This window comes from Corylus avellana, chromosome 5 (assembly GCF_965113065.1).
Source record: "Corylus avellana chromosome 5, dhCorAvel1.hap1.2, whole genome shotgun sequence".
Lineage (NCBI taxonomy): Eukaryota > Viridiplantae > Streptophyta > Magnoliopsida > Fagales > Betulaceae > Corylus > Corylus avellana.
The window spans coordinates 8,431,281-8,447,937 of NC_142494.1; the positions used below are offsets into that span (position 1 = coordinate 8,431,281).

General features: G+C 40.6%; 1 protein-coding gene across 1 annotated transcript; it reads left to right on the forward strand.

Moving 5' to 3' along the window:
• Positions 1–4,636: 4,636 nt before the first annotated feature.
• Positions 4,637–7,463, forward strand: LOC148585344 (uncharacterized). The gene is made up of 4 exons (XM_088516717.1): positions 4,637–5,087; positions 5,197–5,909; positions 6,069–6,313; positions 6,581–7,463. The coding sequence occupies exons 1-4, from the start codon at positions 4,637–4,639 to the stop codon at positions 7,461–7,463; spliced, it is 2,292 nt and encodes a 763-aa protein (XP_088372843.1).
• The last annotated feature ends 9,194 nt before the right edge of the window (positions 7,464–16,657 follow it).

The following is a 16,657-nucleotide window of genomic DNA, read 5'->3' on the forward strand; positions in this document are numbered from 1 at the left end:
TTATGGACTGGAGAGGATCCTGTTCCCTCAATTTTCTCCATTTAGTAGTACATTTTGAAGGGTATTGCATTTAATGTACTACCATTATTAAAACTTTTGGATAAGACTACCCTTCAAACACTAAATGGAGGAAATAGAGTGATTTTGAAATGGAGAGGATTTTTTTTCCATTCTTGCAATTGCATATTGAATTAACCAAAATAAATTCAAATTTAATGTATTTTTTTTTATTTTAAATATTATTTGATAAGAACTATAAGGACTCTTGACAAATGTACATATGAGAAGTTAATAAACAAAAATTTCTTTCTTTCAAATAAAATTTGAATTTTTAATTCAAGATTGATACCAAATTTTCTTAATTATCCTTCAATGTGCATAATAATTGCTTAACGTTTAGATAACCTAAACATAAAATTATATTATTTGAATTTCATTAAATACTAAGTCAATAGTAATTAATGCTAAAAATAAAAAATGGTGCGTTTTGGTATTGGCTAATTAAGGATTTGTATTTAAATCACCTAAATTCTCGTGAAAACGCACTGAACTGTTCAATTTTGTTTTGATTAAATGTGAGTCGTTGATGCCGATGCTTGATGGGATACACACAAACTCAAAAGGCAATAATCTTATGTCCTGCATGTCCATCAAAGCACAAAGATCCAACGATTTCATTTAATCATCAACTAATTAAAATCTTTTATTTTACAGTTCGGATGAATCATTGGGCGACGTGGAGCGTAATTGCTTGTGGAGAAACTCACAGTTAATAATTTCTCCGTGCCTAACGATAACGCTTACCGAGGCCAAAAATGCACCGTTGATTTTTAATATGAGCCGTTAGATTATTTTCTGTTTAATCTGAGCCGTTGGTGAAGAGAAAATGGGGTCCAGCTGTAGGCCACCTCATTCTCTGCAAATTTTATGGTGCTTTAAATAACCATGAGCTCAATCTTATAGATTTGATCCAACGATTTAAGTTAACTTTTAGAATTGATTATCATAATTAACACTCAGGATCACAACATCCACTCATTTAAGCTATACCTGGCCATATTGAATAATTAATATTGTTTGACTCTTGAGTTTATGGGCAAAGAATGTGTCTTCCTTTTCTATCTTGAATTTCGTTAAACACATTACCTTAAGAAATTGAATTAAACAAAATAAATACAAATTTAATGTATTTTTATATTTCAAATATTATTTGATATTAAGTTATAATATGTAAATATGAGAATGCTAATAAACAAAAAAATTCCTTCTTTAAAATAAAATTTGAATTTTTAATTGAAGATTTATTACCAAATTTTTCTTAACTATCCTTAAATGTGTACAATAATTGATCAGCATTTAAATAACCTAAACATAAAATTATATTCTTGAATTGCATTAAACACATTATCTTAAAAATTACATTAACTAAAATAAATAATAATTTCATAGATAAATATTAGTTGAACCCACTCTCTTTTATTTTATTTTTTGAATTCTTTTTTTCTTTTCTCATAGTGAGAATTAATATTATGTTTAATTGTTAATGACAGTAGTAGGAATTTACAAATATAATATGTTAGTCATATAGTTAATTAAATCGTATATAATATTGCTGAAAAAGATCAGAGTAAGATATTGATTTGATTTAGGAGTGTTGATTTGCAGAGATTTTTGAATATTTAAACAGTTTAGTTGAACTTAATTTTTAGGATGTTGATTTGCATAGATAGATATTACTTGAACCCACTATCTTTTATTTTATTTTTTGAATTCTTCTTTTCTTTTTTCTTAATTGAGAATTAATATTATATTAAATTGTTAATCACATGCAAATGTAGGATTGTAGGAACTTACAAATATAATAGGTTAGTTGCACTAGGGAGAGATTAGAGTTTTGCTGGAAGTTTAATTTTGACGGGATTGTATTCATGATCTATTTTTCTTGGATTAATAGAGGAGTCTATACGAACGTTTCCCTTGCTAATCAATACTAGCAGAGGGGAGAAGCGGAGGGTTTTCTCTCCAGCCCAGCTCTAGAGGAGAAGGAGTAGTTTCTCAAAATCTTCGAGAGATTTTTGAGAGTATCTTTTCGTTGTGTGGTATCAATGGCGGAGGATCTGTCAAACCTCTGGGCAAAGCTTTCATTATCCGAAGGAGAGGATGCAGAGGTGGAGATTCAAGCAGTGGACGTTACAAAGGTGATCAGGCGCGGTCAATCATGTATTGTGGGGAAATTATTGTCGGATCGAATTGTAAGCAAGGAAACCATCAAAACTACGCTCAAACGTTGGTGGCGGCTAACCGGGACTCTAACCTTCAAAGTTTTAGGGGGCAATCTTTTCTTGGTTGAATTTGAGAATGCAAACGATAAGAAGTGAGTCCTCGAAGGGAGACCCTGGGTGTTTGAAGGCAATCTTTTCTTGGTGGAAGATTTTGACGGCCGGTCATCGCCATCAGAATGCAGCTTTGATAAAGCTGCTTTTTGGGTAAGAATGTTGAAGTTACCTCTGGCCTGCATGGGTAGAGAAGTCGGCCTTAAACTGGGAGAATCAGTTGAGATTGTTGAGGAAGTTGACACGGACAGAGATGGGATTGGATGGGGGGAATTCCTTAGAGTGAAGATCTTAATTGATTTATACAAGCCTCTTCCCCGAGGACGGATGATGAAATATGAAGGGAAATCACACTTGATTGGTTTCCAATACGAAAGGTTACCGAAATTCTGTTTCACTGTGGTGTAATATGTCACGGGCCAGAGGGGTGTTTGAAGAGGAAAACAATGAGGAATCAGGAGGACTTTACCCAGTTTGGACCATGGATGCGGGCGCAATCTCTGACTCGAAGTGGTGACAGAATTCTGGGTAGATATGCAGAAAAAACATCTACGGCAGATGGAAGAAAACTGGACGAAAAAAAACAGAGCAGACTGGCCAAAGAAGCAGAGGTCGGAAACGGGGAGTAAAGGAATCCGGCAAGAGGGCCGATGTCAGAGAGCCAAATCGGGAAAGTCATCAACAATATCCCACAAAAAACGCAAGCCTTTATTCAGACGGGAATATGGGGAGAAGAGACCGGAATTTCCTTAGCAAAAGCAAAATAGATTTAGAAGGAGTTAACGTGGGAGTTATGAAAGATCAATTTGAATTCAAATCTGTTAGAATTAGGGGTGGGCACGGGTCTGGGCGGGGTGCGAATTAGCATTTTCCTCACCCGCCCCGCACACTGCGGGTTCTGAAAATTTCCACCCTCCACCCGAGGACAACGCACAATATCTGGGCGGGGCTGGGTAGAACAGAGCGGGGTAGATTGGGGCGGGTTGTGCGGGTTTCTTTCTTCTCCTCCATTTTCGTCTTTGTTTCTTTCTTCTCCATTCTCTTTGTTTCTTTCTTCTCACAACCCAACAACAGAAGTTACAGAGCCCAAAAAAAAACCTATAAACAATGGAAAAAAAAAATTATTTGTTTGAACAAACACAACCCAACATCAGATCTGTTTTGATCCATTTATGAAACAGGTCTAGAGAGAGAAAAAAAAAAAAACCTGATCGTGGTTTGTAGAAGAGGAAGCGGCGCTGTAGCTCGTGGTCTCTGAAGATGTGGAGTGGCGACGCAGACGAGAGACTGAGAGAGAGCAGACCATACAGACCACTAGACCAGAGAGAGAGAGAGCAAGAGAGTCGGAGAGAGGGAGATAGGCGGAAGAAAATGAGACAAGGTCTGAGAGAGAGGAAGACAGGAAGACAGGCGGCTGAAAATGAGAAAGTTATGAACTTAGGGTTAGGGTTTTTTGTTTTTATAGTCATGCGGGGCAGATCGGGGCGGGGCGGGTACCCGCAGGAAATAAATTCATATACCCGCAACCTGCCCCGCCCCTCACGGGTTGGGTAAATCCTACCCGAACCTGCAAAAATTAGCCTAAAAACCGCGCAGGGCGAGTCTGCGGGTTGGGCGGGTTTTTGCCCACCCCTAGTTAGAATGAAGGTGCAAGGGGATGCTGTTCTGGAAGGAAAGAATCAAGAGGCTTTTATGTGGAGTATGATGGCAGAATTAACTCCAAACACCAGTAGGTGCGTGACAATGAAGGGAACGTGGCAGAATAGGGGAGACGTAAATAGAGATATGTAGCCCAATCAGGGTGTGGGCTGTGACGGGCTATTCAAAAATGTTAGGGGCCCATTTACAGGTCCTGTGCTCACAGAGGTTGAAAATTCTCTGAAAGAAGCAAAGGAGAAGAAAACACTGGAGAACGAAACAAATACAAGTGGCCAGGGAGGGACCCAATATTCATGGAAGAGGAAGAGTAGAGATGAGCGGGAGACACCTCTATAAGTTCATAATGCTCTTAAAAGAAGCTGTAAAAAACGGGTAGTTGGAGTTGAAGGAAAATTCAAGGGGTTTGGTATAACGACCTGCTTTGTAAGTGTTTCAAATGAATATTGTGACGGTTCGAGGATGGCGGCGGCTGGTGACCAGCCCCGCCGACTGCAATGAACATTTTAATCTGGAACTGTCGGGGGCTTGGGAACCCTTGAACAGTTCATGAATTTCGCCGGATGGTGAAAGAAAAGCGTCCCAATTTAGTCTTCCTCATGGAGACTAAATTACGAAAAAAAAAATTAGCGACTATTCGTATGAAGATGGGTTTCGATAATATGTTTGCGGTGGATTGTGTGGGGAGAAGCGGGGGTTTGGCTTTATTTTGGGAGGAAGGATGGGAGGTGGAAGTTCAAAACTATAGCCTTAGACACATAAATGCTATAGTTCATAACCAACATCAAAATTTAACTTGGAAGTTTACCGGATTCTACGGCCACCCGGACCCGACAAAAAGACATGAAGCCTGGAATATTTTGAAGTATTTGGCTCGGTTAACCCCTGACCCGTGGCTAGTCCTTGGGGATTTTAATCAAGTTTTGACTATGTCGGAAAAATACGGGGGAAATATAAGGCAGAGATACCTTATGGAGGCCTTCCGACAAACCTTGGAGGAATGTGGACTAAATGATTTGGGCTATAATGGTCCTAAGTTTACCTGGAGCAATCACCAAAAGGGTAATGCACTCATTAAGGAGAGGCTCGATAGGGGGGGTTTGCAACTTTGCATGGAGGAATATGTTCCCGGATTCCCAACTTTTTGTGGGTGCGGCTATTAGCTCGGACCATGCTCCGTTGTTTTTACATTTATTGGGGGCTGCAGTACAGGCTCATAGACGACCCCAATTCTATTATGATGCAACTTGGGATTTGGAGGAAGGGTGTAGAGAGGTCATTAAAAATTCCTGGCTTCTTGAGGGAAGGCCTGCTACGGATTGGGCAGGATTTTCTTCAAAAATGGCAACTTGTGTGGAAAATGTGCTACACTGGCGGAAGGAAAATAATAAGAACAACCAAGCATCGATTGATACCTTGCAACGGAGACTTAAAATACTCCAAACCAGGGAGCGTGTTTCGGCTGAAGCTGAGATTAGAAAAACTCAACTGGACCTTCAAGGTTTGCTTGACAAGGAGGAGCTTTGGTGGAGACAAAGAGCGAAGGAGGAATGGCTCAAGTTTGGCAATCGAAACACAAAGTATTTCCACACTTGTGCCAATTCCAAGAGAAGAAGAAACCATGTGGAAAGAATTTCTGATGTAGCAGGGCAGACTTGGAAGACTAAAGAGGCGGTTGAGGGAGCTTTTGTATCTTATTTTACGCAGCTTTTTACTATGGGTCCAACTGGCGATTATGGCCCCTGCATCCAGCCTATATCTAGAAGTGTTACTCAACCCATGAATGAGGAGCTGCTCCAGATTTTTACAGTAGTGGAAATTAAAGAAGCTTTATTCCAAATGGCACCTTTGAAAGCGCTGGGTCCAGATGGGCTCAATGCATGCTTTTTTCAAAAAAATTGGTCCACCATGGGGAAGGAGGTATGTGAAGTTTTACTTGGCATTCTTAATTCTAGTATGTTACCTCAAGCTATGAATTTAACTCACGTAGCTTTAATACCAAAGATTAAGAATCCTAAGAGTGTCACGGAATTTAGGCCAATTAGCTTATGTAATGTGTTATACAAAATTATTTCGAAGGTGTTAGCTAATCGGCTGAAAAAAATTCTTCCTATGATTATTGACCCTAAGCAAAGTGCTTTTATCCTGGGCCGTCTCATCACAGATAATGTAATGGCGGCCTATGAAACGCTCCATACAGTGCACTCGGGGATGAGGGGAAAAAAGAGTTTTATGGCCGTAAAGCTCGACATGAGCAAGGCCTATGATATAGTGGAATGGGGCTTTTTAGAAGCAGTGATGCAACAGATGGGCTTTGATGGGAGGTGGATTTCTTTGATGATGATGTGTGTAAAGACGGTGTAATATTCGATTTTGGTGAATGGGAACCCTTGTGGCCTCATCACCCCATCTAGGGGTCTCTGTCAAGGCGACCCAATCTCACCTTACCTATTCCTTATTTGTGCAGAAGCCCTGAGTGCCATGTTCTCCCAAGCCAACTTGAAGGGGAGTTTAACAGCGGTGCCTACATCGAGGAAGGGGCCGGCGTTAAGCCACCTTTTTTTCGCCAATGACAGTTTATTGTTTTGCAGGGCACAGTTATCTCAATGGAACAATCTGACTTCCATCTTAAAGATGTATGAGGAGGCATCGGGACAGAAAATGAACACAAATAAGATGGCCTTGTTCTTTAGCCATAACACCTCAAATGAAGACAAGCGACACATCCAAGAGATAGTCGGGATTCCAACAAATCAGCACTACGATACTTATTTGGGGTTGCCCGCCTTGGTGGGACGGTCTCGAACCAGAGCTTTTAAACGCATCAAGGAAAGGGTGTGGAAGAGCCTCCAAGATTGGAAGCCCAAGTTCTTATCCCAGGCGGGGAAAGAAATTCTATTAAAGGCCGTGATCCAAGCAATCCTTACCTTTTGCATGGGAGTTTTCCGAATTCCAAAGGTTCTATGTAAGGAGATTAATTCGCTTATGGCGAGGTTCTATTGGGGCCACCAAGCGAATGAGACTAAAATCCATTGGTTGAGTTGGAGTAAGATGGGCCTATCGAAGACTCAAGGAGGGATCGGATTTCGGGACCTAGATTGCTTTAACAAAGCTCTTTTGGCAAAACAAATATGGCGCCTTTGGAAAACACTGGACAGTCTTATTGCGAAAATCATGAAGGCTAAGTACTTTCCAAATTGTACGGTTCTTGAAGCCTCTTTGGGGAACCGGCCTTCTTTTGTATGGTGGAGTATCCAAGGGTCTAGTGATCTCGTAAAAAATGGACTAGTGTGGAGAGTGGGAAATGGTAAATCAGTCCAAATATGGAAGGACAAATGGATTCTTAGACCACCCGCTTACACGGTGTACTCTCCTCCTTCAATCCTTGACCCAAATGCCACAGTTAACCATCTTATTGACGCAGACAAACATTGCTGGAATTCTGCCTTAATGGAGAGATTGTTCTCCAGATAAGAGAATATGTCTATCCTTTCCTTACCTATAGGCTCCACGGATCAAGAAGACAAGCTGATATGGAGAGGAACGGCCAAGGGAATCTTTACAGTGCACAGTGCTTATCACCTTGAAAAAGTGAGAGAAGCGGCTGAGGGCTCTTCCCGGGTCCGCTACAGTGAGGTGTGGAGATCAATATGGAGGCAAAAAATACCACATGCTGAGAAACACTTTCTCTGGCGAGCCTGCCACGAGAGTTTACTTACAAAAGAAAACCTTTGTACCCGGAAAGTGAGCCGAGATCCTTACTGCCCAGTATGTGAGAGGGAGGCGGAGACCACCTTTCACGTGTTGTGGCAATGTCCTGCAGCCAAAGATACTTGGAGCGCTAGGTGTCGCAAATTTCAAAAAAGTTGGTTTGAAGGACCATCTTTTCTTCAGGTGGTGGAAGGAATGCTGAGGTGTTATGATCAAAAAGAATTTGCTCTGTTTGCTGGAATTGCCCGCCGCATTTGGTTAAGGCGTAATGAGCTGATTCATGATGGGGGTTTCCTGCACCCAAACATCATCATCCAGCAAGCAACCAAGGCGGTGGACTCATATCTTCAAGCAGTTGAGGAGACAGTAATGCATAACCGTGATCAGAACATGTCGTCTTCCTGTAACTGGCAAAATCCTCCCTTCAGATGGGTAAAAGCCAATTGGGACGCCGGAGTCCATAAACAAACAGGCCGTATGGGTCTTGGAGTCGTCATTCGGGATCACCATGGAAAAATGTGGGTGGCAAAGACTATGACAAGAATGGGATTGTTGGACCCTATAACAGCAGAAACCTTAGCCGCTTCCATGGCAATTCAGCTGTGTACCGAGATGGGGTTCAAGCAGGTCCAGTTGGAGGGAGATGCAAAGGTGGTTGTGGATATGGTGACCTCCAAGCAGCCGGATGAAAGCAATAAGGGCCATCTTATGGAAGACTTGCGTGTAGCTCTTCGGTCAATAGAGTCATGGAAAATGGGATATATAGGGAGAGAAGGCAATAAAGTTGCCCATGTACTTGCAAGCTTGGCTTTGCACAATGAGATGGATAGGGTGTGGCTTTACGACCCCCCAGAGTGTATACGCGAGATTATGCATGCAGAGGCCTTAGCCCTGCAGTGTATGAGCTCATTTTAATAATATCACGACTGCTTTTTCAAAAAAAAAAAAAAAAAAAGAAAAGTTACTTGTATAATTATTTAAATCATATATGATAATTGATCGAAATTAAAGGAGAAAATCATGACCTTTAATTAATTTACAAAATTGAAACGCAGCTGTGCAATTCTTCTCGCAGCATTTTCCCATAACATTGGTGTGTATATATATATATAAAATAAATAAATAAATAAAAAGACCACATTTAAGCCTTTTCATAATAGGTCTGCAGCTACTTACAAAAATAATAATAATAATGCTTGCCAGCTGATTTCACCCACCATGCAATTAGCTCCACGTGTCCAACTTGATTGAATAAGCTGCAGACCTACTTTCACTTCCTTCCTGCCTCTCCCCTTTCGCAAACCAGCTGTCGATCTCCTCCTTCTTCCTTTCTCACCCTAGTTCCATCTTTTAGCTAGTTAGGTTTAACTCCTCAGATTAAACCCTACCAAAGAAACGCCTTTCCCCAAAATGGACGGCGTTTTTTTGACAAACGCGAACCCAGTGACGGTGCTTCATCTAAAAACGCTGCCATTGTTGGCCCATTACCGGCGGCCGCACAACACGCCGGCATATGATGTTTTAGACGGCGTTTTATAGAAACACTAGAATTGGAAACGCTGGGAGAACCTTTTTTTTTTTAGTAGTGGCTGTATTTATCTAAAGTACAGAATATGCAAAAGTTTTTCCAAAAGTTCTGTATAGTTAAAATCCTGATAGAAGAAAATGAAAACGCGGACTTTTTAGCTCGATTGGGTTCAGCAACTGATGATGAGGTAGAAGAAACCGATCAACCAATTCAAGTTTTACAACAACCAGCTATAACCGAGGAGGTTATGATTTTAACGATTGAAGTTATGCCTGCTTGGGCTGAAGAAATAGTTGAATATTTATAAAAGGGTGTTCTCCCATAGGATAAGAAGAAGGCAGTGCAATTAAAGAAAAGGGCTGCTCGGTTCACTCTACTTAATGGAGTTTTTTTAAAACGAGGATTTATGTTGCCTCTTCTTAAGTGTGTTTCTAAAGAATAAGGTAATTATATTCTTCGGGAAATCCATGAAGGGGTTTGTGGTTGTCATTCGGGAGCAAGAATGTTGGCACACAAAGCTATTAGAGCAAGATTTTTCTGGCCGAATATGAATTAGGATTATGTACAGATAGTCAAAACTTGTGACAATTGCCAACGTTTTGCTAATATCATTAAGCAACCTCCTGAGGAGCTTAGTTCAATCTCTTCACCTTGGCCATTTTCACAATGGGGAGTAGATATAGTAGGACCGTTACCTCGAGGGAAATGGGGTGTTCAGTTTGCTGTAATTGCTATAGATTATTTTACCAAATGGGCAGAGGTTGAAGCGTTGGTAAATATTATAGCAAAGAGTATTGAAAAATTTCTTTGTAAAAACATTATCTGCCGATATGGAATTCTACATGCAATTGTCACAGATAATGGCAAACAATTCGACTGTGATTCATTTCGGGAATGGTGTGCTAAGCTTTATGTTAGAAATTATTTCTCATCTCCAGGACATCCACAAGCAAATGGCCAGGTAGAAGTAACAAATAAGACTATATTCAAAATTTTGAAGAAAAAGCTCAGTGAACATAAAGAAAACTGGGCAGAGGATCTTCCAGAAGTTTTATGGGCATATCGCACCACCAGAAGAACTCCGACTGAGGAAAACCCTTATGCTTTAACTTTTGGAACCGAGGCAGTCATTCCAGTTGAAATTGGATCAGGGAGTTTTCGCGTAGAAACTTTCAATTCCGAGTTTAATGATGAAGGTCTGAAGCTACATTTCGATCTGTTACAAGAAAAAGGGGATCAAGGTCAGATAACTATGGCAGCATATCAACAGAGGATAGCTCAGTATTTTAATTAGAGAGTTAAACATCGTAGTTTTAAAGTTGGAGATTTGGTCTTGAAAAAAGTCACTGTAGCCACTAAAGATTCAGCTGATGGAAAATTAGCACCAAATTGGGAAGGACCATACAAGGTGATTGAGTGTACAAGAGCAGGAGCATATCATCTCGCAAATTTAGAAGGAAAACGACTCTTGGAATTCTGAGCATCTTAAGAAGTATTTTGTATAAGAATTATAATTTCAAAGATTCATCATTTGCTATTTTGCTATTGTAAAATAAGAGTTTTATGAATAAAGAATCTTCTGAAGTTATAATCATGCAAAAATCTTAATATACACAATACATCAAATGCTCTACTTCATACTCAGAAAATATAGCTGAACTAAGCGCTTTTCCGAGCATCCAAATTGGAAATATAGCTCTACAAATATTGATGTGGTATTTTTTGTGTCCAAAATTATCAATAATAAAAATTACCACTCGCAATAGAACGAATCTTTGTAGGATACGGCTATAGAGAGGGTGTCGAACCTCAAGGACTGCAGGGGTTTTATTATCAAAATTCGAAAGATTAAAATTAATTTAATTAAAAAGAGAATTGATTTGATTTTCTTTAAAACTTAAAGTGCATGAAAATAAAATAGATTTAAAATAAGAGAGAGAGTGTAGGGTATTGACTTCACCTCCATTCGCACAACAATGGCTAATCATAATTAATCCCATAATTAATCACAGAAAACAAGAATGATTTGATTTCAATAAAAGTAAAATACTTTCTAAGACAAGAGAAGAATTTCACAAATATTGATTTTGGAATTTAAGAACAATTGCATTTAATAATTAAGAACATAAATCAATTGTAGCAATCCTCATAGTTATACAATCAACATACATGAATTGAAAATCTAGAAATTAAATACAATCAAACCATTGTGCTTGGATAGGGTTACATCAACACCCCACAAAGGGGTTTAGCCGCTCATGATCTTCTAAGCTCCAAAGACAAATTGCTGATTTCTATTTCTAGGAAGCGGTGTGTCTGTTTACAATGTTTAGAGCCCTATTTATAGGGATTTGGAAAACCCTAAAACCCTAGAAAACCGGAGAGCACTCTCCCAGTCCAATTGGGAGACTGAAATCCAAGTCCATGCTGGAGAGGAATTATTGCCGTGCACTATACGCTCGTGTGCGCTCGATCCAAGATTCGGTGCGCTCGAGCGCAGTGCGCTCGCTGGTGTGCGCGCGAGCGCAGGTATGCGCTCGATCCTTGGCTGCAGACGCCCGAGCGCAGGTGCGCTCGATCCCAAGGGTACTACGATCGATCCTAGCTCTAGAATGCTCAATTTGTTGTCCTTTTAAGCCCAATTTTCAATGGTTTGTCAAATAAGACCTTAAACACAAAAAAAAAACAAAATTAAACAAATAACAACGCTAAGGAATTAACATATGCAAATTAAGGGGCTTGAATGTGCAACATTCGGCGCTTATCACACCCCCAAACTTACATATTGCTAGTCCCTTAGCAATACAAAACTGAAAATAAACTGAAAAACAAAAAGATAAATCCAGCTTTCGTGGGATGTACGATTGCATTTAGCGTATGCAACAAGCCTTTTAAACCCCTAGGCATTCCCTAGAGGACGAGTGAAGTCTCGTGAGGGTTTCCCAGGAATGATACCCACAAACATTGTCATCATTATGTCATTCAAAAGGATAAAGCATCACAAAAATAATGGTTCTCATTCATTAGCAAGCTTAAAATTATAAACTTCATCTTCAAAATTTCAAGGAATTCACAAGTTAAATCACTTACAAATGGCAGATTGAGATACACAAATTTCAATTAGTGCAAAGTGAACTAACACATAGTCATGAGGCTTCAAAATAATTCCAATATGAATGAATCACCATCTCAGAATTCATTGGACTTCATATCAAATGAAACAACCAAGGCATACATTTTTTTTTTCTTTCTTTCTTTTTTTTTTTTTTTTTTTTTTTTTTTTTTTTTTTGTTGCAGGCTTTGCAATGCTTAGCTCCCTTAAGCTTTCTAGTTGACCCATGTATCGAGTGTTAAGTCAATGTCTCCCAAACCAAATGGCTTTAGGGCATTAGGTGTGAAGACACCCCTAAGGACTTACTAACTCGAGTTAAAAAGGCTACGAAGCTAAGCTAGCCATTTTATTAATCAACCCAAAAATTTCACTTTTTGACGCGAACACTCACTGCTTAATGAGGCAAGAGGTTCGGTTACTCAGCAAAAAATTCAAACTAGATTTTTTTTTTTTTTAGCATGCCAAAGTTATTCACCCAATATGTCACCCAACAGAATTCACGATATTGAAAACAAACATAAGTGGTCTCAAAATTCATACCTCACAGACATGTGCTAGTGTGCTCAAGATAGATTTAAATTGAAACAAGAAGCATCTCATGTTGCCAAAAGTAAGTAATAAGACTCAAAATCCCTAAGTCATATGATCATGTGTTCACAACTTTAAGCCTATCAATGAAATTTATAGCAAAATCAAAGCTCAACCATGTGCTTAAGAATAACAACAAAAATGGACCGTGTTTTGTTTTTCCATACCCCCAAACTTGAATCATACATTGTCCCCAATGTATGTATAGAACTAAAGAATAAGATCAAGAATACAGAAATACCTGAATGAACAGATGTGGGCATATCATACCCCCAAACTTGAATGCAAAAACACATGTCCTAAGAATAAAGTGATACTCCAACCAAATACCAATCAAGTGCACACATTGTTGTAAAAAGATAAACAAAGAAGGAAACAACAATGGATAAAATAAACTTGGATGGAGATCATATGCCCTGGTGGAGTGGAGGGTCAAGCGCACAGGGCCTGCACTTGATCCTAGGAGGTATTTCTCAATGTAAGTCCGAGTCCCGAAGGATCTTACCTCGATCCTTCAGAAGTCCAATCAAGCTCTTCCATCTCTTCTTCTTTATGATCATGTGACACTCCACAAGGAAGAGGATTCTTCTTAACATCCCGAAACTGCCTCTCCCAGGGAATAGGTCTTGATGCCCTCCATGACAATGTTCAGGGTGTTTGTCCTGAACTGGTTTCATGATCAACCTTTTGTCTCTATGGGAGTTCTCAAAAACTGGGGTAGCCAGGGAATTTGCCAAAAGAATTTCCACCCCAATGAAATCAACTTCAGCAACCTCTGACTGAAATATGTCCCTTGTGGGGTTGTCATCAGGTGGTGGAGTACTTGAAGTGAGAGGCATAGGCTCCAGTGGGTTTCTCCATGATGGGGCTCCAGATGGAGGATTAGGAGGTGGTCTTCAACAATTTCTCCAATGTCATCCAAGAAGAAACATGCATTCTGATCAGGCGCATTCTGGAAGGCATTGAAGATGTTCAATCTGATTTTCATATTCCCAAAAGAGATCTTCATTACTCCGGTCCGACAATTGATGCATGCATTGGCTGTGGCGAGGAAAGGACGCCCAAGGATGACAGGAATTTGCTTCTCTGGATTTGGGACCGATTCTGTGTCCAGAACTATAAAGTCAACTTGATAGTAGAACTTGTCCACCTTGATAATGACATCTTCCACAATCCCGCGGGGTTTCTTGATCGAGCGGTCAGCCAATTGCAAGGCAGTACTTATCGGTTTCAATTCCCCTAAGCCCAGTTTCTGATATACCGAGTATGGAAGCAAATTAACACCAGCTCCTAAGTCGAGGAGAGCTCTCTCAATCTCAGTGTTTCCGATGACGCACGAAATTGTAGTCGCTCCGGGGTCTTTGAACTTTGGAGGAGTGTTATGCTGAATTAGAGAGCTTACTTGCTCAGTGAGAATGACCTTCTTGGGAGTGTGCTTCTGATTCTTCCTCTTTTGAATGCACAAGTCCTTGAGAAATTTAGCATAGGCTGGAATTTGTTTGATGGCATCAAGGAGTGGGATGTTGATTTGAACCTGTTTGAAGGTTTCCATCATGTCTTGTATCTTTTCTCCTTGTTTCCCGAAGTGGGAAGGTGCCTTGAGACGTTCTGGGAAAGGGGCCTTAGGCTCATATGGGACCTCAAGAGTGGGGGTAGATGATGAAGATGCCTCGATGCTTACTTGTTTACCCTTGTCTTGATGCAGATTCTGTGGGGCCTCAATTTGCTCATCCTTCTTTTCTTCCACATGATTGTCAACCATTCTTCCACTTCGCAATGTGGTGACGACTTGAACTTGCTCCAGTTGAGATGTGCTTCCTTCTACCATGTATAGTCCCCTAGGGTTGGTCACTGGCTGACTTGGAAGCTTTCCTTCTTCCCTCCTGTTGAGGGTATTGGCAAGTTGTCCGACTTGAGCTTCTAGCTTGGCAATGGAGTGGGTATGTGAGTTTACTCTTTCCTGTTGAGATTTGATTGACTGCTTTATCTCGCTGGTCAGCTCATTCACTGCTTTTAGAATCTGATCTTCAAAATTAGACTCTGATGGAGACTGGTAGTGCTGTTGTGGAGGCCGGTAAGTGGAATGAGGTTGGTAAGGCTGTCTGTTGGATTGAGCTTGATTGTATGGCCCTGGGGCTGAGTTGCCCGAATTTGAATTTGCCCACGAGGAATTTGGATGATTTCTCCACCCAGGGTTGTAGGTATTGAAGTACTAATCATTACCCGGTCTGGAGAAACCTGCATTAACCTGCTCATTTGCAATATTCGTATAATTTCTAGTAACAGGGCAGTTATTTACCTGATGCATAGGACTGGAACAGAATGAGCATGCTTCAGTGTGTGTGTGAGCAGCATTAGGAGCAAAACCAGCAGTCAACAGACCTTGATCTAACTTCTTGGTGATAGCCTCAACTACTTGGTTGGCCATGTTTGGGGAATGGCGTGCTTCATACAAACTCTCCTTCCTGAGTGCTTTAGGTGCTGGTGCCCTCCGTCTGGTAGAAACCTGCTGAAGAGAATTGTTACTCAAGTTTTGAAACATAGACCATGCTTCATCTTCGCTTTTCAACATGAATGTCCCCCCACATGATGCATCTACCATTTTTCTATTGGACTCGGTCAGGCCATCATAAAAACACTGCACTAGCTGCCATTTAGGGACAGCGTGGTGTGGACATGATCTAAGCAAGGTTTGCAACCTATCCCAAGTCTCATGGAAATCCTCTCCCTCGTACTGGGAGAAGATAGTAATGGCTCTCCTAGTATCATTGGTCATGCCTATGGGAAAGTACTTCTTAAGAAATTCTTGTTGCAATTGAGCCCAAGAAGTGATAGAATTGGGTGTTAAGGACTGGAACCAATGTTTGGCTTTTTCCTTGAGGGAGAAAGGAAAAAGACGCATCCTTAGGGCATCCTCAGTGAATCCATTCATTTTAGTGGTCTCACAGATTGCTTCGAAATCACTGAGGAATTCATAAGGATTTTCAGTGCTAAGCCCTAAGAAGGAAGGTAAACTTCGTATAGTGCTAGGCTTAATTTCATAATGGGTTGCCGTAATTTCCAGCAACCGGAGGCATGTGGGAGTGGTGTAAGTGGTAGGAAGATAGTGATCTTGCAATGCTACGTGGTTACCGTCCCCCATGGTCTCAGTGGAACGCTCTTCTAGCAAATTAGAGTTCTTTTGGGATCTAATTTGTCTAAGAGTGCGTTCAATTTCAAGGTCGCAAGAAATTAATGGAAAAGATAAAGAACGACGACCTAGCATAAACTAAACAGAAATTTAAAAGAAAACAGAAAAAAAAAAATTAAGCTAAAACAGAAAACAAACAAGCTCACAAACGGCCTTAGTGTGCACTTAGGGTCTGGATACAGGATGCCGCAAGTGCGCTCCATCGCACGGCAGGGTGCGCTCGAGCGTACTGCCGCATATGAGTGCGAGCGCAGGAGTAGAAGGCTCGAGCGCTACTGGCTGGGATCCTGCTGAAGTGCGGCCGTGCGCTCGATCGCACAGGGGCTGCGCTCGATCGCAGTCACAGAGAAGGCAGCTTACGGACCTGTTTGCAATTCTAAAAAAAATAAAATTAACACAAAACAGAATTAAAAATTAGCAACTTAAAACAGGGAAATAAATTATTAAGCTAAAATTAATCTCTAAAATTTGACAACAAAACCGTTAAGCAGTCCCCGGCCTGGGTTCGATCCCCGGCAATAGCGCCAAATATTGATGTG

What these genes read in the sequence shown, in the direction of transcription:
- LOC148585344 (XM_088516717.1), top strand. Translation starts at nt 4,637, where the DNA reads ATGGGTTTCGATAATATGTTTGCGGTGGATTGTGTGGGGAGAAGCGGG. An exon ending in GGAGAGGCTCGATAGGGGGG is followed by an intron (nt 5,088 to 5,196) that starts GTTTGCAACTTT and finishes TGGGGGCTGCAG; the next exon opens with TACAGGCTCATAGACGACCC. An exon ending in CAGATGGGCTTTGATGGGAG is followed by an intron (nt 6,314 to 6,580) that starts GTGGATTTCTTT and finishes ATTGTTTTGCAG; the next exon opens with GGCACAGTTATCTCAATGGA.